This window comes from Haliotis rubra, unplaced genomic scaffold, assembly GCF_003918875.1.
Source record: "Haliotis rubra isolate DU_JTF1 unplaced genomic scaffold, ASM391887v1 Scf871, whole genome shotgun sequence".
In the NCBI taxonomy this organism is placed as follows: domain Eukaryota; kingdom Metazoa; phylum Mollusca; class Gastropoda; order Lepetellida; family Haliotidae; genus Haliotis; species Haliotis rubra.
This window is the reverse complement of record NW_025767603.1, coordinates 275,219-302,871: the sequence shown is the minus strand read 5'-3', so window position 1 is coordinate 302,871 and position 27,653 is coordinate 275,219. Positions and strand designations below refer to the sequence as shown.

Here is a 27,653-nt window from a genome sequence, read left to right as displayed (position 1 = left end):
CAATACATATCGCAGTATATGCTTTCGCATCACAATATGAAAATTCTCTGCAATACCCACCCCTAGTCCTGTCTATGCTGCACACTAAAGTAATACTGATCAAAGTGTTGAACAAACCCCTACGTCAGCAGGACTGCATTCACAGTGGTATTACCAGTTACGATACAGTGTTAATGTACTACATGTACATGTATTCCAACTACACATTATCAAGTCTGGCACGAATGAAAGTCAAAATAAAGAGCGACACTGGAGAGTGACTTCATTCTCCACTGAATGGCACTGGTTGAAACTCATCAATATTCTCTCGCTCCCCTCTTTCAATGATCTAGACATGTACCGTTAGGTCTCTCAAAACCTTTTTCCATCGCACTCATTCCTTGATCTTCCTTCAGTGTTAGCTGCAGGCATATGTAAATATCTTTCCCAAAATCTGGCAGTCACACTCCTAGTATATGAAACATGCTCAAAATTTCAAGATTTTCAAAACCAGACTGCCCAGCCTCTGAACTTAATAACCATTATTAGTTATTCTAAGCAAACACCAGTTTAGATAATGGTAGAATGAGCTTAGATAAACAACTGAAACTGCAGGTATATATATATAAACCATTGTTTATTGAATGTGTTATGGCATTTATACATGAAGAAAGGAAGATAGACAGGAGAGGGAAGAAGACGGACAAACAGACGAGGTATTGCACTTGAGGTTCAGGGTCCTCCACACTCGACAAACTCTCAGACACTCACACTTCCATACACATGGAGCTCACAGAGTGGAAATGTCAACAATGTCATGATTTAATTAGTGACATGGGGAAAGTAGATTTGGTAAAAACGTGACCTGATTCAATCATGAATGAATTAATGGGAAATGCTGAACTCGACAATACATACATCATGCAAGCTGTGACACATGGTACCATATTTCCTGATATGTCTGAAAGTGTAAAAATACTGTAGCACACTAACACCTTTCAGACTCTATTTTACAAGGAACACAGCACAGAGTAACATCCTTACCAACATAATCACAACAAAATTGAATATTTGAGCACATTTTGCAGTGGGTCTACCCAGTCAACACACAAATCCTGAACCATGCTTACCAAAGTCCCAACAAAATATCAATTCACATTTAGACACCTGACACTGCTGCTGCTGCTGCTGCTGCTATTTCATCTAAATTCTAAATATCCCATAGCACTTTTACAGAGTAGCAGCATATTTTGTATATTATTTTCACAACAAAATACTGCTTAACAGCTGTCCTCATACACTATGTTTGCACTCCTGTTATATGCAATGTTAAGACAGATTCCCCGCTGCTAAGAGCAGGCCACTGTTGCTGCCTTTTGCACTGGTGATGTCTGCACAGAAGTCTGGAACTCTGTGACGGCATCATCATCTGGTGCCAGTCATGCCCATGTCAGTCAGTCAGTCGGTTGGTTGGTTGGTCGTCCACCACTCATGCTGCGTGAGAGTGACTATGAGGCATGCTGGCAAGCTGCTGGCAACACAGACTTGTCCAAGTCCTTGAAGTAGGGGTGGTTCAGGGCATCCTTGGCGGAGATACGTGTAGCTGGATCATACACCATGGTTTTCTGGAACAAATAACAGCTTTCAAGTATGTCCACTAAATCATGTACACACAACAAACAGTCAAGAGCAAAACTGACATACCATGGAATTAAGTGAGCTGTTAAATAGACCATACCTTACATAATAGAAGAACAACATCAGCTTTATGGACCTCGTGGTTTCAGATAAAGACCTTAAAGCTGACTATCAGGTCAGGTAAGCTAACAATTGGCCTTCAGGTCCCTTTGAGACGTGTCATACAGGGTTGACTGTATATGTGTATATGGCTACATTCCTTTATCCCTCAATACTGTGTGGGGCTACCCTACCTGTAGGAGATCTAGTCCCATGTTGTCCAGCTGTTTGACGGAGCCGGCCAGCTGGTTGCACTTCCAGGCAGGGAATGTGGGCTTGTAATCTGGCAAGTTACTCACTCCTGGCCATGTGTCCTCTGTCGGTGTGGTCAGCGTCCTGATAAACAACAATACGTAAGCTAACCAAATCCATAAATGATCATGACGAAAAAGTCAGTTTGTCACAACAATAAGTTCAAGTTTCCTTATTTTATTTAAGTGAGTGAGTGAGTAAGGTTTTACGCAGCTTTTGGCAATATTCCAGCAATATGACGGCAGGGGACACCAGAAATAGGCCCATGTGGGGAATTGAACCTGTGTCTTCAGCGTGATGAGTGGACTATGAGGGTACCCCACCTCCCCTATTTCATTCAAGAAATATAAGTCATTGATTACATTTTTCACAAACATGTCTGAGTAATAAGGAAGATAGTTTTTATGGATGTCAACATATTTATTTAATTTATTATGAGGAACACAATGTTTCGAGTATATTCTAACTCCTTCATCAGGTGAAATGAAGCCGTAATCAGCAACTGTATAGCTCTCTCACCCTATAATAGAGTCTGGACCAGACAATCCAGTGATCAACAGCATGAAGTTTGATCTATGCAATTGGGATACGATGACATGTAGCCATATAGCTCGAATATTGCTAAGAGCAGCGTAAAACTTAACACACCCAGTAATAGTTAAGAGCACAGGGCATATCAAGGTCAAAATCTAAATACCACTGCATGACAAAAATGACTGAGTAAGGGACGTAGAGAGATGTTTTCAATATGGCTGCCAACACACTTGCAGAAATTGGAGCATCATCATTTCTGGGAACAAGCATGATATTAGTACAGCTTATTTGACACTTCTCTCTCTTGCTTTGACACTGAGTGGAACGAATGAGAACTTTTCCTCTAGGCCTCTCTTGTCCATACGCCTGTGTTCCCAGGCTGCTCTCCTTATAGGACAGGTCCCTGGTCCCCGGCTAAGCGTGCAGCATGTTCCCCTGTCTACCCACGTGACTACCTCAGAGTGATCATTCTCTTCTTGGAGCCAATGACAGTTATACGTAACCGTCGTAATCTGAGTAGAGGGGAGGCTGGGTGGGCATCCATCTCGTGAGATAGGATAAGTATATAAATATACAATTTATATTAAAATTTTCAAATTTTTAAACTTATCCTATCTCACGATTTGCACTTATCCCACGGTTGGACAGCGGGTCACAGATTACCCTAAGTCAAAAGGCACTGACAGTATATACTGTATAGGCTAATGACAACCGTAGATAGCAATGAACAAGGGAGGCCCGGATCTGACTAGCATAGTACCTCTACTAGTGATGGGTTCTCCTGAACCCCTTGGCTTACTAGGCATCATCGCTCCCAAGGAGTGGGTGCTCCTGAGCAATGTGGTGTTCGGCCGCAGGATCCAACTAGCATAGTACCTATACTAGTGATGGGTTCCCCTGAACCCCTTGGCTTACTAGGCACCATCGCTCCCATGGAGTAGGTGCTCCTGGGCAATGTGGTGTTCAACAGCAACCCTCGCATACACAAGAAAACGCAACTAGGCAAGTCACCTTGCTTCGCCACGATTTATCAGAGTACCCCTGTAATTACGACTAGTAATCGGGCCCGCACATGCCTTGAGACAGCCCCCCAGACCCCATCACGAGGAGGGGAAAAGGAAACTAAATCGGAAAACTCGCACGTTTAACGTTCAGTACCAAAACAACACCACATGACTTCCGCTACTTACCACAGTTAGGACAAAACGGTGTGCTAAGGTACTTAGGAGCTTGAATGCTACAAAATCCATAAGGAAATCGGGAAGGACTCACTACACTGACGTGATTGCTCCGTGGAGTAGATGTCAGCAAGCGAGATTGTCGAACACTTCTACATCCGTAGGGAGCAACGACAAGGTAGGCCCATAACTACCAAGGTCACTACGTGCGATGGTTAGTTCGAACCCATTGACTTACTAAGCACAATTGCTCCCAGGGACCGGGACTCCCGAGCAATGTGGTGTTCAGTCACTACCTTCACGAAAGTGAAAGGACGCAGCTTAGCGAGTGTAATCAGTCGCATTACCACGATTTCCAAGGTACCCCCGTAATAAAAGTCTAATGACTAGTATCGGGCCAGCCCCTGCTTCGAAACAACCCCCACAGACACCGTCCCGAGATGAAAGGGTAATTGAATCGAAAACTCACAATTTTAACGTTCAGTACCACATCATCTTATGACTTCCACTACTTACCACAGTAAGATCACATAGATGTGTATAGGTACTTAGGAGCATGAACGCTCCGAAGTGTAACACTTCGGGAATGACTCACTTCACTGATGTAATTACTCCACAGCAGACGACAGTAAGTGAGGTGGCGACTCTCCAGAGTCTCAAATTAAATTGAGAGGAGAAATCGAAGTCCCAGAAGAATCGAAGACACAAATCAGAAATAAAATTCAGAATTTTATTCAGATTGTACACAAAGCAGAAACGATCGCAACTGGTGATCATCTGCGCTGAAGCTGATGGTTTGTCCCGAGTGGCGAACAGGTCTACCACTGGTAGTGGTAACAGGTAGATCTTCGATTGGAATATCAGAGGCAGTTGTTTCCACTCCGTGAGTGACAGGCGTTTGAGATGTGACAGGGCATCCGCAATGACATTCCTCATCCTGGGAATGTGTCGGGCTCTGGCCACTGTGTTGAGTGAACCGATCAGATGATAAATTTGAAACATCAACTGAAGCAGAGCTGCTGATCCTGTCGACCCCTGATGGTTTATGTACAAAATTACCATCGAAATATCTGATTGAATCAGTATATGAGGTTCAACTGCCCAATTCCGAACGGCGAGAATGACAATGCTGATTTGTTGATATGAAGGGCCCTTTCTCCTGATGACCATTTTTTCTGCTAGGCCACTCGATGGAGAAAGTGAGCGCCCCAGCTTGAAAGATGCGTCGACGTACAGGTGTTGAGTCGGTATGAAGGGCACCATAAAGACTCCAACGCAAACATTCCACTTGTTGAGCCACCAACGAAAGACTGAATGTAGTTGTGCGGGAAGACAAATCAACTCCCTGGGGTTGTCGTCCCAGATGTATGGGCACAGAAACATCTGAAGAGGGCGAAGCTGCAGCTGGCCCCTGTAAGTCAGCGCTTGTGCCAACGTCAACCACCCTAGTAACTTCTGCCACTGGCGAAAAGTTGTGGGTTGGACCAGCACTAGTGATGCATTGCACTGAATCTTGTCCAACCTCTCCTGGGGCACAAAGATCATGTCGTGTGGAATATTGTCCCAATAAAAAGAAATCACCGGATCGGTGTTACCTCCGATTTCTCCGAATTCAGCAGCCATCCTAATTGCGCGAGCAACTTGATGATGAACTGCCTGTGGAGAGGAAGGACGACTGGATCCTGCTGGGCTTGAACACAGTCGTCGATATAGTTCTCAAATGTCATGCCTCGACAATGCAGGTAGCTTGTTATCATATATATATGCCAAACAGCAGGACACTCCATTGGTATCAATGACGCCCCTTGAAAGTAAATCGAAGATACTTCTGACAGTCTGGATGTATTGGGATGTGAAGGTAGGCGTCTCGCAGATCGAGGGAAATGAGAGGTCGGCCGAACGAAATGATGGTTCGCCAGGTGGAGTGATAAAGGTAGTAGATCGCTGCCTGGTGACAGTCCATGCATAACTGCAGTGACCTTTGAACTCAGTGCTTAAGCTAGTGTAGAAAACCGAGTAACCCCAGCAAAAGTCAAACCGTTCACGGGTGTTTCAGTCCCTCAGCCTCGATAAGCAGTCTCTCTCGACTGGCTGTCAAAATCCCGACACAATCACTCTTACCGGGAATGGCACTGTTGATTGTTACTAGCATTTAAAGGGTGGACTTGATATCCGATTCGTGGGACAAAGACAAGTCTGCAAGGGCACTTCATAGTCACTTTAATCATCAAAATTCCAGTAAACAAACAGTAGTCCGCCATTTGCAAACGTTACACACGAGTGACAAAAAAAACTGACAACACGGTCTTCAGTTAACCGGGCGAGTCGCAACCCATAAATTCCGGGCTGAGCTATGCTGGCTATTTGACAAAACATCAGTGCTGGTACCATGCGCAAAAACTTGACCCATCTGTTATCTGTCCAGAAACTTGCTTATCATGTAAAACAAAGGGAGCTGAAGATGACGAACCATCTGCAATAATTGCACCCAGCGATACACAAACACGCTGTTACCAGTAGTCTGTAGTAACAAGACTCAGTGAAGCGTGGTAAAGTATTCCTGGCTATATATATATAATGCCCTATCGGGAGGTTGTAGAACTGATATCTACACCGAAGGGTCGATTCGTAGAACCGAGTCATTCACCAAAGGTGAAGATCGGATAGTAGATTAAGTCTGGAATGAGATGAGCCCCGGTCACGGAGGACTCTTGAGAACTGTGATCGTCAGACCGTCAAGTGCCGAGCGTGATATGTCTATCGCTTTCCGCTTGGTGAAGCACATAGCTACTACCTCTGTTCAACCAGCCGAAAAAGGGGTACAAGGTGGGATAAGTCATGTGATTAAAAACATTAAGCGCCTCACAAGCCGTAAGGTAAACCGGATAAACATTAATCAAATTGTCGTGCTTAGAGCTTGCCACTTCGTAATGAGGAATTCAGCGCCTCACAGATGCCCTGAAAACTAGGATCGTATTGAAAACTAGCAGAGTTCGACAAATTTGGCCCTATCTAGATGCAAGTTCACGAACCTCGTTGAGGATGTGGAAAACCAGTGTTGACAAGTCCCATCCTTCATGTTGAATGTAATCAATAGAACATCTGGTATCTTGCTCTAGGTAGCTGTAGGTGGTCGGCAAACCATGCGAACATGTGTGTCGAATCAACCAAAACAATTCCTGCATCTTATAGGTGACTGGCATAGCCGAACCATGAAAACAAAGACAAGGTTCGATGTGGGTTAAGTGTCTTGGGTGGCATCCCAGACACATTTGACATAGGCTGGTAAGATGTGCCGTGTTGGAAATAACATGAGTGGTGAATCGCCCAATTCGTGAATAAGCTCAATTGCTGGTAAGGTCCGAGGAATGGATTATTGACGAATGCGGACAGTTCGATGAATGCTGACAATTCAGTGATCTTGAACGGCCAGGTGAACTGGTTCACCGATAGGAAGCGGTTCGGCCTGGTGAAACGGTACGAGTGGGGCTGGTAAATCAGTTCAGGGTGGTGAGCCGGAACGTTTATGTGATCTGAATCAGTCCGTGATCTGGATCGTGACTGTGATCTGGATCGGTTCGGTAATCCCAAACGTTTAAATGATCTCAGCTGATGGAGAGATCTAGAACGATCAGATGAACCGGTGAGGCGAGGTGAAATGTTCCGGCCGAGGTGAATCGTTTCGGTGAAGAGAGCCGTTTCGGTGCTGTGAATCGATTCGATGATGTGAACCGTTTCAGTGATAAGAAAAAGTCTTAATATTATGGCGAATTGAGTCCATGTCATAATCCACATACGCCGTGGCGAAACGGTTCGGTCTGGTGAATCCATTTTGTATGGCGAACCGATTCGGTGTCGTGAATCGGTTCGGCGATTTGACGATGAGCTGTGTGAGTCAGCTGGCAACACAGAGCGGATTTATGAGGCGGAACGACGAGTAGACATCTGATGATGCGCCAATAAAATTATCACCGTTCAACATGGGAATCTCCGGACGACGAGCAGTTAATACCGGTTGTTAAAAGCGGGGGTTTGTCGGGTGATCAACTGTTGAAGTGTAACGAGCTGTCTGCCAGCCAACGGGAGCAAGCATGTCTGTATGCTCTAAAAACCTAGATAAGGGAGCACATTCTCAACGTTTGCTCCAGGAACACAGGTCAATACAACCCGCACATGACGAGTGGGATCCGAGGAAGTAAATATTGTTACAGTGTGCACAAAATTACCCTACTTAGGGTCAACTACCCATGATATATTTCTCATGTTAACTTGTAAGGAAAGCTGAGAATTCTCACAATACGTCCACACAGTGGTGCAACAAGAAGAAGAATGATTACTCTGAGGTAGTCACGTGGGTAGACAGGGGAACGTGCTGCACGCTTCGCCAGGGACTAGGGACCTGTCCTATAAAAAGAGCAGCCTGGGGAACACAGGTGTATGGACAAGAGAGGCCTAGAGGAAAATTCTCATTCGTTCCACTCAGCGTCGAAGCAAGAGAGAGAAGTGAAAATCGTGAGAAGTTTAAAAATTAATATTGACGATGGACAACACACAACTGACGATCTATTCATTCAGGTGAGCTAAAATACAACAACCCCAGTCCACTTTGATGAAGTTCTCAGAAACAAAGGACAACTAGAGAGATGATAGGATTGTTGATGTGGCTGTACTATTTACCTGAATATCCTGAAAAGCTGATCAATTTCTGAATCTCCATGGAACAATGGCCTTTTGGTTACCATTTCAGCAAATATACATCCTATACTCCAGACATCAACAGGTGTTGAGTAGCGTGGGGAGCCCAGAAGAATCTCTGGTGCACGGTACCACAATGTGACAACCTAATGAACACAATATCACAAGTGAAAATAACATACATTTTAAAACAAATCACATGCTCTAAACGTAATAGCTGCTATTTGTTATGGATGATGTCCTGTTCAGTTAAAACCTACAGACTATAAGCTGAGCGCCCACGACAATTATTGGAAGAAGCAAGTTAGATCAAGAGACAGAAAATAGGCATTCTTCAGCATGCTAGTGCTCAGAATTCCTTCAGTAGTTCAACTGAAAAAAAGAAATTACTGTGGGAACTAGTACACAAAAGGTAAATATTACCAATAAGGACAGGTAGATTTGTCAGCTGGAGTGAAAACAATACGACATCATGCTACCACCTACTGAATACACCGAAGAGAGATCATGAGTAATTTGTATTCTCTAATTATGGGTACATCCCACATGTGACTAACCTCATGTGTGTACACTCTAACTGGAATGCCAAAAGCCCTGGCCAGACCAAAGTCAGCTAGTTTGATGGTTCCTTTGCTGTCAATGAGCAGATTCTGTGGTTTGAGATCCCTGTGGAGGACTCTCCGCTGGTGGCAGAACAAGATGCCCTGTAGGATCTGGTATGTGTAGCTCTGAGGGGAGTGGAAGAAGACAAGGTGAACAGTAGGCTGCAGTGGGGCATACAATGTGGAACACCTCCCCACTTAAAAAGTTACAAACAATGGTCAATCTAAAATGTCACCCTGTTGCACTTTCAGCATTGTTCAGAAGACATTGTTTGAAACTGAGTAGGATTATCTAAATGTGAATCAACTTTGGTTGGAGACAAGATCAAAGCTTCCACTCATATCACACACAACAGATAGTGCTATACATTATCATGTGAACCACCTCCATCAGGGCAAGAGCAATAGCAGAGTTTGGATCATGGGCTGCAGTTATTGAGGGTGAGTATCAATACACTTGGTGTAATGTATCCAGAAAATCCTAAAGTTTTGTGTGGTCAGAGATGGACATAGCTCTCGCTGAAAATAACAGTCAATCTGCTGGCTACAGTCCAATCTTTTTTGATAAAAGAGCATTGAAACACAATCATTCTAGCAATTTCAAAGCAGTTTCCAATTTCCTTACAATAAAGGCCTTGTTGATATTTTTCATAATATCTATCTTTGAGAAACAAGGTGTTACTCGTATACCACGATTTGATGAGTATTCAACATGTTCCAGGAATTGATATTTTATCATATGAAACCTTCAACTTTCACTGGAGGATCCAACTGAAATGTTTTAACTTCAATAGTCAATAACACCTGTGGCCTTGAAACAACTACCACATATATTCAGATTGTAGTTAATGTTAGCAAGCACACTTTTGTCAATCTGTATTGAAAGGTAGCTCTGAAAGTGCAGCTGACCTTGACAAGCATCTTGTCCATGTATTGGCCACTAGGTATGGTGTCCATGTAGCGCTTCAGGTCCATGGACAGGAACTCAAACACCAAGTACAACTTGTTCTCCTGCATCAACACGTCCTCCAGGCTACAACAGAGTTGACATACACTTGCTACAACACATATACATATTAGATACCAGCGATACTCAGTGAGTAAATTCAGTCGAGCAATACTTATGTCATGGCAGTGACACATTTTGTGTCAGTTTAATGCGAGGCCATTATGGCATGACAGATTGACAAAAGTACTATAAAAGAATCTGGTGGTCCTTAGCTTCACTTGAACAGAATAGAAACCATAAGCTCCGGGCTCTGGCATGACTTACAGTACACACACCTGGCACGAACACAACACTGTGATCTCGGTGTAATAACAACAAGAGTGAGTGAATGTGCAATACTGTTACAGAATGTCACTTGAAGAGGTCTGAGTGTGTTGCAATCCTATTGGTTGAAAAAAGTGGGTGGACGAGTTTAGTTTTACGCCACTTTTAAGCAACATTCCAGCAATATCACGGCAGGGGACGGGTTGAAAAGAGCTGTTAAAACTGAAACAGATTCTAGTGTATTTGAGTGGCTCGTCATACATTTTTTGATTTTGCATTTCTTCCACAATTCATTTTGATTGCAAAACAATTAGGCATGACCCATGTGTGTACAGTTTCCTGACTGCCAAACACAACGGGGCTGGGGCTGCATTTCTGTGCTGAATATGTAACAGATTTTCTGTTGAAGTTTTTTGTGTGACTACAATTGAATAAGCAAATCTGCAAGTAGTTGTTGTTAATATATTTCTGAGAACTGACTTCCTTATGTCTTTGCATTTATTGAGGCATTAGGTAAAAACGTGCTCACTTTGATATGTAGATTTAGTGTGCAATCCACATACTTCTCAAAACTACACTAAAACGTGAAAATGTGAATGTTATTTTACATCACTATTGAAAAAAAGACCATGACTACCGGTATGTATTAAACTCAGGCCTGCAGTGTGCAGAGAAAGCCCTTTACAACTTTAACAGGACTATGACGCTGCTCCTTTTCACAGTAAGTACAAGATACTGAAGACCTATTCTATCCTGGATAAAAGTGACCCCTTCAGGGCTTGAGACTACCCTACTGTTGTCATGGCTATGACTCACCAGACAATGTTGGGGTGTGCGAGTTCCTTCAACAGGGAGATTTCCCTGATGGCTGTGGATGGGACGCCTTCCTCTTCACTCTCAAGACGGATTTTCTTGAGAGCCACCAGACGATTTGTCTTCTTATGACGACCTTTGTAAACTACACCATATGTACCTGAAACATGCACACCGAACATGTTGAACGTAAGAATATTTACAAAACGTTTATTTTGTATTAGGTACAGCGACAGACAGGAGAGATGAGAACAACTGGCTGCTGTGAAGACCTGCTTCACTGAGTGGAGAAATGAGATCAGATTGTATGAAGACAGTTTTGACTGTTTTCTATCCAGCATGTTTTTAATGCTCATACAAATGTCCAATGTCTGTGTTCTGTTGTGTAGCCCTTGAAAACCGGACTACATTAGTTTTTGTCTTAGCCAAGAAAACCAAGTGATCTAACTCAGTAACTGATCATTTTCTATCTTTCTTACAGGAATTTATGTATGCATATAAACATTAATGATGCACATGGATCCATGTGTATAAAGAGTATACAGCCAATCTGTAGTGTACACAAACAGCACGTTAACACCAACATCCTGTAAAATATTTCAGTGTATTTTCAGTTTTTTCATACTGTGTACACTTCTGTGAAATATGAAGACGTTATACTGGTTAGCATGTATGTTTTAGGCTGCACAAGTTGATTTCAACATGCACCTGTCCAGTCTAGTCACGTACAGTGACAGAACCATTACCTTCTCCAATCTTCTCTATCTTGTTGTAGTCCTCCATAATTCCCAAGTGTTGATATCACAGGCTTACTTCAAATGAATGCTTCTGAAAGAACAACAGAATCATTTCAGAACTGAAAAAAGACTAGGTGCACAGTGGGCTTCAGTGATGCATACAAAAAATGTGGACAACTGTTTTGTTCCAAAGTGCAAAACCTCCTTTTGAAAAGTTACCAACAAGGGTCAATTTAAAACACCATGTTGCACTTTCAGCATTGCTCAGAAGACATTGTTTGAAACTGAGTTATGTTGTATGAACAACAATCTTTTTCATGGTTATCACTGTAGTTTTGGGCAAAATCCCCTGATACTCAGTGATAGAGTGTTTGAGATGGTGACTGCATCCTTGGTTTTAAACTACTTTTTGCAGTGAAGTAAATGGTGATAGCATGAACAATAAAAAAAGGATTGGCAGTGTCTTCACAACTAATGACATCATCTGATATGATGCTGTTGTTTTTGAGTGTGGAATTCACTTCCCATTCTGTATGTGCATTTTCATGAGTAAACTGATCCAACAAGAGTCCATAATGTACAATTATATAGAAATCATTTAACAATGTGCAATGAAATGAGTTCAAACAGATTTCATTTGAATTTGCAGTTGAAGAATCAACAGATTCTCATGATTTGTCCATTGTCATACGTTACTCATCTCTTCAAAAGGATATTCATCATATGACCACGTTATATATACTTATTAGTGGTGTAACAATTCATAGATAGTATCGATGTTTGCATCGTCAACTACGCGATACAAGTGCATCGATACAAAACACATTTAGGCAAAATATCAGGATAGTTATAGCGCAAGGGTCCTTGCTAGATCGATGTATCGCCACAAGAGACGATATATCCCGATACAACTTAAATACTAGTTAAAGTTGTAAGGAGTATTGCATTAGGAATAGGAAGGGAGTCTCTTTGAAATTCTTCTGAATTTTAAAAACAAATTGAACCTTTTTAAGAATTTGTTTGTGTCTGTTATCTTTGTTACATGGACAAAGGCGTTGGTGTATAAGTGAAAGAGTGTGAACATTTTTCAAATTCTGTGAACTGTAGAATACTTGTCTTTAAGTAAATGAAATATGTTTTAGTTGTTTGACAAATAACACCATTTATTAACAAGTATGAATGACGTCTTAGCTTTGTTAAGAAAGAGAACAAAGAGAAGATAAAATTTAGAAAACATACTTAAGAGGTTTTTTCAGTGATTCTGAATTCTGATATAAGACCTGATATTCAATTGTTTGTGAAAGCATTAGTGCAGAAACACACCTTCCCAAAGGAAACTTCGGTTTCAAACTTATATATGTTAGATCAAAGTATACTGAATATGTTTGACTGTACTTTAAAAGCATTAAATGCTGAAACTTTATTAAATGAACAGCTTTTTAAGTGTGTGTGAATGTAACACAAGATCTGCTGTATAACAAATAAAGATTCAGTCATTTTATCTATCATATATGTTCTGCTATTAGAAAGTGTAAAGTATCGGGATACGTATCATATTGCCACCATTGTATTGTGATGATAATTGTCTCACAGGTTCCTTGCCAATACTTTCATGATATATCGTCTCGCCTAATTAAACTGGTATCGGGATATATCGTCTCGCCACTTAGACCACAATACACAGCTCTACTTCTTATTACCCATATGGTGAAACATAACCAGTGTCATATATATCATTTGTGCACATATCACTTTTGCCTTGCAACCATTGTCTCTATTCCGTCGGCGGTGACGTCATTAAACAATTGAATGTGACGTCAATGAAGATGGCCATCACACTTGCTTAAGGTGTTTTACTTCACAAATGTACATGAATAAAATGGATAATAAAAAAATTATTACACTTGAGGCCAAATACAAAAAATTGTTGTGGTTCCGATTACATCTTTAAAATTTAGGGTAGGTAGGTAGGATTTCTTTTAAACAATTTTTTAGAAGTAAAGTACAAACTAATAACACATTTATCAATGTATAAGTGTTTATTCAATCAAGCTTGCAGCCATCATGTTGATTTTCGGTAAGAGTTCCTCTTGTTTCCCCATCCCTAATGATATTTATAAATTAATATATACTAAAACTATTAACAAAACCTAACACAACAATTAATAGAGAACTCACTAAAATAACTAAAATCCCAAAACATAATTACAATATAAATGGTCGAACCACGTTGTATGATAAGGGCCCCAAGCACGGTAATGTTACAAATCAATATGTTGGAACGGAAGGAACTCTTTCCAAAATATTTTTGTATGGTATGTTACTTTAAACTTGTTGAATATGCACACATACAAAATATGGAAATGTTTTACATCCAGTCTTGTGTATCAAGTGATCACCCTGTGAAACTGTTTTATGTTTACTGTGTCTGGAGCGATAAAACACATTGCAAGGGAACATATAACAGTGCAAGGGAACATATAACAAGCATTATTTTCAACATTTTGAGAGTGCATAGTTGTCTGTAATATATTACTGTCTGACTATGGGAGGTATTGACTGAAAAGTGTAAATTATTTGAAACACATTTTTGGGATAACCATTCCCTGTTCAGCATGTATGTCAAGATTTGAACTGAGTTGTTGATATAGGTTCAATTTAAAGGGTCAAATTTGCCTAATGTTTTCCTATCTACGAGCACAAATCGACCACCAGGATCGACTTAACAAAATAGATGGAAAAATATATTGAATTTACTGTACCAAAATGTCACACTAACGCTGAAAGCATAAAACGACATCTACCGGCTAACCATGTCTCATTGTCCGTTTATTAGTTTCAAAACTGCTCAATGCCACTCAATACGTAAATAAAAATTAACTAACATACACCAGTAGCGGTATACAATAAGCCTTGGTGTACAGTTTATTCAGAAATCTTTAGCCCCTGACTCGCCGACGTATGCACCAAAAGATATCACAGCCATTTGAAATAACACACTTGGTTATGGTAGTAAATGTAGTAACTGGACATGTTCAAACATGAACTGCATGTAAATTTGTATGTCCAAAAGCCATCGACATCATCGCTGCAGACAGGAACAAACTACAACTTATTCGTATTGGGACCGGGGCAAAATGAACCAAATACACTGAAGTTGATGTAAGAAGGTACATAAGTCGTCAACAAAATTGTATTTACCGCCGTTGTGTGTCTGCAGTTTTGAAAATAGTCGGTCACGATATTCAGCTAAACTCAATATTTGCGAATAAGAACCGTGTGATTAATGGTATACTGAACTTCCAAAACAAATTGTGCTTATGTGTGAGTTTTGATAAGTAACATAAACAAAACTTACCTTAATAGGGTTCTCTTCCTTAGATAAGTCCTTTCCACGTTCTTCGCAATATTTCACAAATTCACGAGCGGTAGGTTCGAATCGACCAATAATAATCGCCGTTTCATTCTTACCATTCAAACGAACACCAATCAAAATACGCCTTCCATTTGCATCTTGCCAACAGTAAACAATCAACAGATGGCGCTGCTCAGACCACGTGGGGCTTGTCAACACTGAAACGGCGAACCATGTTGTCAGTTTCTGATTTAAAAACATCAAAACTATCCTTTGATATTAGCACATCTTCTTTTTATTCTTTATACGACGTTACAGAGATAGTTCTTGCTCCTTCATCGGGTGAATGCGGAGTCAGTGCACAGAGAGAATATATATAAAGGCATGTAAACTTACACAACGTGGGAGAATGTACAAAGATAATGGAGCTGAAAGCTCAGTCACTAATTGAAGAGAACACCGCAAAAGAACTTCTTTGAGAGGCATTTTAGATGTTGTATAGATGAAGAAAGCCAAGTTCTATGGATAGTCAACTTCTTTATTGCATTGAGTGCGACGTTTCAATGAAGGTACTAACACCATGATCACTTCTTGCTTGAAAACGGTGTTAGTACCTACATCTAAACGTCACACTTATTGCAATAAAGACGCTGACCGCAAAAGAAACAATGGAAAAAGGTAATATTAAAATGTACAAGCACACATTTACATCACTTCAGGTTTAGGACACTTCAGATGATTTGAACACGTGATAATATAACCTTATTATTCAAATATTTGTTCCTATATAATTACTAAAGTTACCATTTGCAATCTCTCTTCACCCCAGAGATATTTTAAAGGCAATAACTGTGAATAGCTTGGAATGAAATATGTAAGCATTATTTTCAGATATCATTGGACTTGTGAGTGATGAAAATAAATATTTCTCTCCCTCTGTGTATCAAGACTCGTTCATTACGACTCGCCATATATTGACTAAATATTGATTGATTGACTCGCCATATATGACGACACCTGTGAAGATCCGGGTTAGAATAAAAATCTTCAGTAACCCATGCTTGTAGTAAGAGGCGACTAAAGGGATCGGATGGTTATAGGTTCGCTGACTTGGTTGACACAAGTCATCGTATCCCAATTGGGTAGATCGATGCTCATGCTAGTTGATCACTGGATTGTCTGGTCCAGACTCGATTATTTACAGACCGCCGTCATATAGCTGGAATATTGCTGATTGTAAAACTAAACTCACTCACTCACCCATATAACAACAGAACACCTTGTAATAACTTCATTATCATAATTACGACTTTAAAAAATAGTTATTATGATCTCGTATTTTCAGCTTGGGTCTCGTGAAAACGAGTAGTATTTTTCGCTCGTTATTGTTACATGTACTTTCTTCTTGTAACAACGTTTAAGCTGCACGTCTTTGACACCACTGGACTTTCGTACTGAAATGGTGATGAAATGATACCGTCTACTCCAGTTGAATGTTCCATACATTAGTTCAATTATATTCTCATGCGAAGGGTGTTTATACGAAAGCCCAGAGGGGTCAAATGTCTTTTTTTAATTTTCTGTTTTAAGATTGGTTAGGTTCGCTGACTTGGTTGACACAAGTCATCGTATCCCAATTGGGTAGATCGATGCTCATGCTAGTTGATCACTGGATTGTCTGGTCCAGACTCGATTATTTACAGACCGCCGTCATATAGCTGGAATATTGCTGATTGTAAAACTAAACTCACTCACTCACCCATATAACAACAGAACACCTTGTAATAACTTCATTATCATAATTACGACTTTAAAAATAGTTATTATGATCTCGTATTTTCAGCTTGGGTCTCGTGAAAACGAGTAGTATTTTTCGCTCGTTATTGTTACATGTACTTTCTTCTTGTAACAACGTTTAAAGCTGCACGTCTTTGACACCACTGGACTTTCGTACTGAAATGGTGATGAAATGATACCGTCTACTCCAGTTGAATGTTCCATACATTAGTTCAATTATATTCTCATGCGAAGGGTGTTTATACGAAAGCCCAGAGGGGTCAAATGTCTTTTTAATTTTCTGTTTTAAGATTGATTAGGTTCGCTGACTTGGTTGACACAAGTCATCGTATCTAATTGGGTAGATCGATGCTCATGCTAGTTGATCACTGGATTGTCTGGTCCAGACTCGATTATTTACAGACCGCCGTCATATAGCTGGAATATTGCTGATTGTAAAACTAAACTCACTCACTCACCCATATAACAACAGAACACCTTGTAATAACTTCATTATCATAATTACGACTTTAAAAAATAGTTATTATGATCTCGTATTTTCAGCTTGGGTCTCGTGAAAACGAGTTGTATTTTTCGCTCGTTATTGTTACATGTACTTTCTTCTTGTAACAACGTTTGCTGCACGTCTTTGACACCACTGGACTTTCGTATTGAAATGGTGATGAAATGATACCGTCTACTCCAGTTGAATGTTCCATACATTAGTTCAATTATATTCCTCATGCGAAGGGTGTTTATACGAAAGCCCAGAGGGGTCAAATGTCTTTTAATTTTCTGTTTTAAGATTGGTTAGGTTCGCTGACTTGGTTGACACAAGTCATCGTATCCCAATTAGGTAGATCGATGCTCATGCTAGTTGATCACTGGATTGTCTGGTCCAGACTCGATTATTTACAGACCGCCGTCATATAGCTGGAATATTGCTGATTGTAAAACTAAACTCACTCACTCACCCATATAACAACAGAACACCTTGTAATAACTTCATTATCATAATTACGACTTTAAAAATAGTTATTATGATCTCGTATTTTCAGCTTGGGTCTCGTGAAAACGAGTAGTATTTTCGCCTCGTTATTGTTACATGTACTTTCTTCTTGTAACAACGTTTAAAGCTGCATCGTCTTTGACACCACTGGACTTTCGTACTGAAATGGTGATGAAATGATACCGTCTACTCCAGTTGAATGTTCCATACATTAGTTCAATTATATTCTCATGCGAAGGGTGTTTATACGAAAGCCCAGAGGGTCAAATGTCTTTTTTAATTTTCTGTTTTAAAAGATTGGTTAGGTTCGCTTGACTTGGTTGACACAAGTCATCGTATCCCAATTAGGTAGATCGATGCTCATGCTAGTTGATCACTGGATTGTCTGGTCCAGACTCGATTATTTACAGACCGCCGTCATATAGCTGGAATATTGCTGATTGTAAAACTAAACTCACTCACTCACCCATATAACAACAGAACACCTTGTAATAACTTCATTATCATAATTACGACTTTAAAAAATAGTTATTATGATCTCGTATTTTCAGCTTGGGTCTCGTGAAAACGAGTAGTATTTTTCGCTCGTTATTGTTACATGTACTTTCTTCTTGTAACAACGTTTAAGCTGCACGTCTTTGACACCACTGGACTTTCGTACTGAAATGGTGATGAAATGATACCGTCTACTCCAGTTGAATGTTCCATACATTAGTTCAATTATATTCTCATGCGAAGGGTGTTTATACGAAAGCCCAGAGGGGTCAAATGTTTTTTTTAATTTTCTGTTTTAAGATTGGTTAGGTTCGCTGACTTGGTTGACACAAGTCATCGTATCCCAATTGGGTAGATCGATGCTCATGCTAGTTGATCACTGGATTGTCTGGTCCAGACTCGATTATTTACAGACCGCCGTCATATAGCTGGAATATTGCTGATTGTAAAACTAAACTCACTCACTCACCCATATAACAACAGAACACCTTGTAATAACTTCATTATCATAATTACGACTTTAAAAAATAGTTATTATGATCTCGTATTTTCAGCTTGGGTCTCGTGAAAACGAGTTGTATTTTTCGCTCGTTATTGTTACATGTACTTTCTTCTTGTAACAACGTTTAAGCTGCACGTCTTTGACACCACTGGACTTTCGTACTGAAATGGTGATGAAATGATACCGTCTACTCCAGTTGAATGTTCCATACATTAGTTCAATTATATTCTCATGCGAAGGGTGTTTATACGAAAGCCCAGAGGGGTCAAATGTTTTTTTTAATTTTCTGTTTTAAGATTGATTAGGTTCGCTGACTTGGTTGACACAAGTCATCGTATCCCAATTGGGTAGATCGATGCTCATGCTAGTTGATCACTGGATTGTCTGGTCCAGACTCGATTATTTACAGACCGCCGTCATATAGCTGGAATATTGCTGATTGTAAAACTAAACTCACTCACTCACCCATATAACAACAGAACACCTTGTAATAACTTCATTATCATAATTACGACTTTAAAAAATAGTTATTATGATCTCGTATTTTCAGCTTGGGTCTCGTGAAAACGAGTTGTATTTTTCGCTCGTTATTGTTACATGTACTTTCTTCTTGTAACAACGTTTAAGCTGCACGTCTTTGACACCATTGGACTTTCGTACTGAAATGGTGATGAAATGATACCGTCTACTCCAGTTGAATGTTCCATACATTAGTTCAATTATATTCTCATGCGAAGGGTGTTTATACGAAAGCCCAGAGGGGTCAAATGTTTTTTTTAATTTTCTGTTTTAAGATTGGTTAGGTTCGCTGACTTGGTTGACACAAGTCATCGTATCCCAATTGGGTAGATCGATGCTCATGCTAGTTGATCACTGGATTGTCTGGTCCAGACTCGATTATTTACAGACCGCCGTCATATAGCTGGAATATTGCTGATTGTAAAACTAAACTCACTCCACTCACCCATATAACAACAGAACACCTTGTAATAACTTCATTATCATAATTACGACTTTAAAAATAGTTATTATGATCTCGTATTTTCAGCTTGGGTCTCGTGAAAACGAGTTGTATTTTTCGCTCGTTATTGTTACATGTGTACTTTCTTCTTGTAACAACGTTTAAGCTGCACGTCTTTGACACCACTGGACTTTCGTACTGAAATGGTGATGAAATGATACCGTCTACTCCAGTTGAATGTTCCATACATTAGTTCAATTATATTCTCATGCGAAGGGTGTTTATACCGAAGCCCAGAGGGGTCAAATGTTTTTTTTAATTTTCTGTTTTAAGATTGGTAATAACCATAACGATTTTTCTGGTAATACCATTTATGATGGTTGTCTAGTGAGGTAAGATGCTTTCTGCAAGTGGGACCACTAGTAATAACTTTTATTAATTATAGTGTGTCCGGAAATCAGAGTTAGTAAGGTTTTAAATTCACTTCAGTATCTGTATATCTACTAATTTTTGTTTGAACCCATTCAGCAATCAAGATTGAACCAAAAACCTGTTTGAAATACTCATACCCTTACATACGAATCCCTTTTCAAAGCCCAAATCGCCCCAAATGTCTGTTTAACATTATAAAATCGGTACTTTGTCTATTAAATTTGAGAAGATCACAGATCATGTTGTGTTCTCATATACTGAATCTTCAATCCAACCGATAATACAATCCGCAGTGGCTGTTTTGATATATAATATTTTACAAGCATGTGTGTATAAACTGCACCGAGGCGATCAAATCTCTTCAGTTTTCAATTAGATCCATTCATAATCACAAGTATATGGTGTTTCTGTGAATAATTCTCCTTGAAGGACTGTAAAGAAAAGGAAACATACCCAGCAACCACCAAATGTCACCTAGTTGTGGCAATAATGAAAATATAAAACAATTCACAAAGAAATACCAACTAAATTGAAGTTTGAAAATTAAGGACACACTAGGTGCTTTGTGATTATTTAAATTAAAAACAACAACAAAAACAACGTAAATATTTTTGAAATGTCGTTTAATTTGTAGCCAGTTGCGGCGTTGCCAGCGTCTCAGGTTGCTCGACCAACCTAGACGTTTCAGTCGTTGCTGACTATTTAATGACATGCACCGACATGGTCGATAGGCCCGGATGCATTAAAATACGACAGTTCCAGCTGCGTTCCGTTATACTGTAGGCGCATATCATGCACGTGCGATTCAACAAATTATGATTTTTCACATCCCACATGCAACACTTTAATGGATACCTGTGGTGGTTTGGCAATGTTCACATTGTGCTTGACTTGTCAGTCACAATACGTCGCATATAAGAACACATTTCAAAGTGGCCGTGTTGTTTTGCGGGTTTCGTTCAAACGACCTGTTCAAAGGATCAGTTATCGATGTCACCGGTTCCTGCTGGTCGGCCAATCTTTCTCGTTCTCGAACCGTTTTCCAATCCGTGCGCATCTTATTCTGGCGTCGTACATCAGCTTTCTGGTCACTGGACCGGACATGTTTCCATTTTGAGACATTTTCCCATCCTACTTGTAATGTATTTTATACTAACAGGCAATATGCACAACTCCAGTCAACTGTGAAATCCCGGGAGGACACTGACGGCTCTGATACAGGCCCATCTATAATCTCCTTACACAAAATACTATCACCACCACCAATAACTCCTGTTATACCAATGTCCACGCCTTCCTGTTGTGTTTTGAAACCCAAGCAGTGCTTAGAGAGTGGTCCTCTCTCGCACTTTGTACCTAAAGTAGAGAGGGATACACTACAACAGAGCACTTCATATTCCAATAACGGTTTAAATACCTGTGTTAACTCGAATCCATGTCTCGTCAGTACTGACCCGTGTAGTTCCATGGTGTGTCTCTCTTTGTAAAGCAACACTCTGTCACTACAGCAACAATCCTGCCTGCCGTGTTCATTAGCTCTTATTCTCTATTCATAAGCTCTTATTCTTATTCTTATACTTAACTTGTGTTCAAATGTGTTTATCCGTTCCCGTTCAGCATGTTAATGCCTCTACACATTGAAGACCAGTTCTAACCCTGAACTCCATTGGGTAATACGTTTATAGACGACCCAGCGTTGTATTGCCCTCAGAGAGAGAGAGAGAGAGAGAGAGAGAGAGAGAGAGAGAGAGAGAGAGAGAGAGAGAGAGAGAGATGAATGGCCTTTGTGATAGGTCAGAACTACGAGGATCTACAAATTAGTGTTGGGAATTGGTTAAAATCTCATAATTGATGATTGGTTCATTACAACCGATCAATCATCGAAAATAATTTGTTAGCGCCATTTATGAAATTTGTTAATACACAAAAAAATACGGAAAAAAGCATGTAGTTCTTTTTGGCAAAATGTCACGTCTTTAAAGGATGACTAGTATGTTAGGAACATGGATTTCTTAGAGTCTTTAAGATAAATTCAATCATGACTTGGAACGAGCTTGTAGTGCTTATGAAATGTAACAGACAAAACCAACCTAGTGAAAATTACTGTTAATGAAAAGAAGTGTTCCAGAATTGTTTGTGTTCGATTATGAGAAAGCATGATCGATTGCTTGGTCGTTTAGTCACTACGACCAATCTTCGATTATTTCAATTAATCGGACCACCACTACTACAAATAGCACACACGTCACTATTGTTTACTGCGATAGATAGTATGTATTTATAGTTACACGTGTGCATGTGTATTTTTAGATCCACGCGTATTTGACTCATGCAGCATTATGTATGTCTTATGTATACATGATAAAAATGTATGGAGCGTTTGTTTCACAACGCAAAAAGCCGGAGTGACCTCTTAAAGTACTCGCTTGTTGCACAGCCTTCACTTGTTGCGTAACAGGAAGTAATCCTCCTGTGTGAGATCACTTGTGGTGTTATGGTAGAAGACACCACTGTTTATAATCCTAGTCCATTTCTTATGCTTCAAATGATACCTGACCCGGGGAGTGGCTGCTGATTAGCGCTATACATACCTTAAGTATACCCCTGTCGATGGATCAAGTGAGCACTCTATCTCCTGTCTCAGCACTCATGGGAGTAGACACCCCGAACTGCGTGTGAAGTGCAGTCCCATTACCAGCCCACCCTACCGGGTACCCTTTCACGAATGAGTGAACAGAGCTGGGCATTGTTCGAAGAATGTCCTTTACCAAATGTTACTTGTATAATGCAGCAGGGGGACGGTTCAAAGCTCTGGAAACTCGCACGAATCTGACATTCATGCACCCACTCTACGAAACATACGCTGTGTAACGTCGTCTGATTTGTTACCTGAGTGCTCTTCGCAGGACCACCGAGTCTACACTTAGTCTAGCATCCCCTTACATATTCGTAATATGTGCTCTATACCTCGCTGATTAATTACCTCATTATTACACGATACAGAACTATATTCTTGTATATAAACAGAATGCAGTCTGTGACAATAATGCCCTGGTCGTGGATATTCCAATGAAACACATGAGATGCAGCGAATAGTTTACTGGGCAAGACAGTAAAGGGTTGATAAGTAACCTTTTTGTAAGATGCTTCGGACCCTAAACAATGACTATCACTAATGTGACAATTTAAAAATGTGAAAACAATTCGTTTAGACATGACATCCAGCTATGTACTACATCATCCATACTAGATAACAACTCGTTCAGACTTGGCATTCAGCTGTGTACTACATCACCCATACAAGATAACAACACGTTCAGACATTATATTCAGCTATGTACTACATCATCCATACTAGATAACAACTCGTTCAGACATGATATTCAGCTGTGTACTACTACATCACCCATACTAGATAACAACTCGTTCAGACATGATATTCAGCTATGTACTACATCATCATACTTGATAACAACTCGTTCAGACATGATATTCAGCTATGTACTACATCGTCCATGCTAGATAACAACTCGTTCAGACATGGCATTCAGTACTACATCATCATACTACATCGTCCATGATTAGATAACAACTCGTTCAGACTACATGATATTCAGCTATGTACTACATCATCCATACTAGATAACAACTCGTTCAGACATGATATTCAGCTATGTACTACATCATCATAATTGATAACAACTCGTTCAGACATGGCATTCAGCTGTGTACTACTACTTCACCCATACTAGATAACAACTCGTTCAGACATGATATTCAGCTATGTACTACATCATCATACTTGATAACAACACGTTCAGACATGATATTCAGCTATGTACTACATCGTCCATACTAGATAACAACTCGTTCAGACCTGATATTCAGTTCCTACATCGTCCATACTAGATAACAACTCGTTCAGACATTATCAGCGATGTACTACATCGTCCATACTAGATAACAACTCGTTCAGACATGGCATTCAGCCATGTCACGTCGTCCATATTGATAACAACTCGTTCAGACATGGCATTCAGCTATGTACTACATCGTCCATACTCATCCAGATAACAACTCGTTCAGACATGGCATTCAGCTATGTACTACATCGTCCATACTAGATAACAACTCGTTCAGACATGGCATTCAGCTATGTACTACATCATCCATATTAGATAACAACTCGTTCAGACATGGCATTCAGCATATGTACTTACTCATCGTCATATTCAGACATGATATTCAGCTATGTACTACACTCCATACTTGATAACAACTCGTTCAGACATGATATTCAGCGATAAACTACATGTTCCATACACGTTCAGACATGATAGCTATGTACTACATCATCCATACTAGATAACAACTCGTTCAGACATGATATTCAGCTATGTACTACATCATCCATACTAGATAACAACTCGTTCAGACATGATATTCAGCTATGTACTACATCGTCCATACTAGATAACAACTCGTTCAGACATGGCATTCAGCTATGTACTACATCATCCATACTAGATAACAACTCGTTCAGACATGGCATTCAGCTATGTACTACATCATCATACTTGATAACAACTCGTTCAGACATGATATTCAGCTATGACTACAACTCGTTCAGACAACTGTTCAGACGCTGATTCATTCAGCTATGTACTACATCATCATGATATTTGATAACAACTCGTTCAGACATGATATTCAGCTATGTACTACATCGTCCATACTAGATAACAACTCGTTCAGACATGATATTCAGCGATGAACTACATCGTCCATACTAGATAACAACTCGTTCAGACATGGCATTCAGCTATGTACCATATCCATACTTGATAACAACTCGTTCAGACATGATATTCAGCTATGTACACATCGTCGTTCAGACAACCAGACATGGCATTCAGCTATCATCGTCCATACTAGATAACATTCAGCATGATATTCATCATACTACATCGTCCATACTAGATAACAACTCGTTCAGACATGGCATTCAGCTATGTACTACATCGTCCATACTAGATAACAACTCGTTCAGACATGGCATTCAGCCATATGTAACTACATCATTCAGCTATCCATACTAGATAACAACTCGTTCAGACATGATATTCAGCTATGTACTACATCATCCATACTAGATAACAACTCGTTCAGACATGATATTCAGCTATGTACTACATCATCCATACTAGATAACAACTCGTTCAGACATGATATTCAGCTATGTACTACATCATCATACTTGATAACAACTCGTTCAGACATGATATTCAGCTATGTACTACATCGTCCATACTAGATAACAACTCGTTCAGACATGGCATTCAGCTATGTACTACATCATCCATACTAGATAACAACTCGTTCAGACATGATATTCAGCTATGTACTACATCATCCATACTAGATAACAACTCGTTCAGACATGGCATTCAGCTATGTACTACATCATCTCCATACTAGATAACAACTCGTTCAGACATGATATTCAGCTATGTACTACATCATCCATACTAGATAACAACTCGTTCAGACATGGCATTCAGCTATGTACTACATCATCCATACTAGATAACAACTCGTTCAGACATGATATTCAGCTATGTACTACATCGTCCATACTAGATAACAACTCGTTCAGACATGATATTCAGCTATGTACTACATCGTCCATACTAGATAACAACTCGTTCAGACATGGCATTCAGCTATGTACTACATCGTCCATACTAGATAACAACTCGTTCAGACATGGCATTCAGCTATGTACTACATCGTCCATACTAGATAACAACTCGTTCAGACATGGCATTCAGCTATGTACTACATCATCCATACTTGATAACAACTCGTTCAGACATGGCATTCAGCTATGTACTACATCGTCCATACTAGATAACAACTCGTTCAGACATGATATTCAGCTATGTACTACATCGTCCATACTTAGATAACAACTCGTTCAGACATGGCATTCAGCTATGTACTACATCATCCATATACTAGATAACAACTCGTTCAGACATGGCATTCAGCTATGTACTACATCGTCCATACTAGATAACAACTCGTTCAGACATGGCATTCAGCTATGTACTACATCGTCCATACTAGATAACAACTCGTTCAGACATGGCATTCAGCTATGTCATCATCCATGTACAACTCGTACATCATCCATACTAGATAACAACTCGTTCAGACATGGCATTCAGCTATGTACTACATCATCCATACTAGATAACAACTCGTTCAGACATGGCATTCAGCTATGTACTACATCATCCATACTAGATAACAACTCGTTCAGACATGGCATTCAGCGATGTACTACATCGTCCATACTAGATAACAACTCGTTCAGACATGGCATTCAGCTATGTACTACATCGTCCATACTAGATAACAACTCGTTCAGACATGACATTCAGCTATGTACTACATCATCCATACTAGATAACAACTCGTTCAGACATGGCATTCAGCTATGTACTACATCGTCCATACTAGATAACAACTCGTTCAGACATGGCATTCAGCTATGTACTACATCATCCATACTAGATAACAACTCGTTCAGACATGATATTCAGCTATGTACTACATCGTCCATACTAGATAACAACTCGTTCAGACATGACATTCAGCTATGTACTACATCGTCCATACTAGATAACAACTCGTTCAGACATGTGCTACATCCTAGATACTACATACTACATAACGCCTTCTTTTCCGGTTTTAAGAACTGATCCAATTATAATGTCGTATCAAAATTATGAAAAATGCCAAAAGCACACAATTTAATCTACTGATTATAATCACAGACATTCACTGTGAATGAACCCAAATCATCCTTTAGATATAAGTGATCGAACTTGTTACAGACGTTCCTACTAACGGTGGTCCTTTGTATGAATGGATTCTAGTTATTATCAAGAATTTTCAAGACAGAAAAATATCACTTTGCCTAATTAAGCTTTTTAGATGTGGGATACATGTATTCCAATCAAGCCACTCCTTACCTGTGAGTCGGTCGATATTTTTAGACGGGATTTCCCAGCTATTTATACATAGCTATTTATACATCCATTACGGTTGCCTAAAAATAGCAGTTAATGAAATATTTTCTGTCAGAAAATGCTAACATGTATGTTGTTTTGATTCAACTAATAGATCATATTATATGACCTTGTGAACTTGTAATCTAGATCAATATAGTTTAGGGTTACCGGTATTATGCACAGACCTGAACGAATGCCGCCTACGTCAGTGCAGTACGTGTTGACTCACGTGTACCTATATTTA

General features: G+C 39.8%; 1 protein-coding gene across 5 annotated transcripts; it reads right to left on the bottom strand.

Moving 5' to 3' along the window:
- Nucleotides 1-599: 599 nt before the first annotated feature.
- On the bottom strand, nt 600-27,645 carry LOC124263216 (cyclin-dependent kinase 1-like). 5 transcript variants are annotated; one of them, XM_046697802.1, is made up of 8 exons: nt 27,595-27,645; nt 11,810-11,891; nt 11,067-11,223; nt 9,887-10,010; nt 8,933-9,103; nt 8,358-8,521; nt 1,911-2,052; nt 600-1,604 (listed from the first exon to the last, which is right to left on the bottom strand). In XM_046697802.1, the coding sequence occupies exons 2-8, from the start codon at nt 11,844-11,846 to the stop codon at nt 1,488-1,490; spliced, it is 912 nt and encodes a 303-aa protein (XP_046553758.1). In that variant the 5' UTR covers nt 11,847-11,891; nt 27,595-27,645; the 3' UTR covers nt 600-1,487. The 5 variants fall into 5 exon arrangements, with proteins under 5 accessions (XP_046553758.1, XP_046553757.1, XP_046553759.1 ...); XM_046697801.1 differs by lacking the exon at nt 27,595-27,645 and adding an exon at nt 21,748-21,879; XM_046697803.1 differs by lacking the exon at nt 27,595-27,645 and adding an exon at nt 21,785-21,842.
- Between the last annotated feature and the right edge of the window lie 8 nt (nt 27,646-27,653).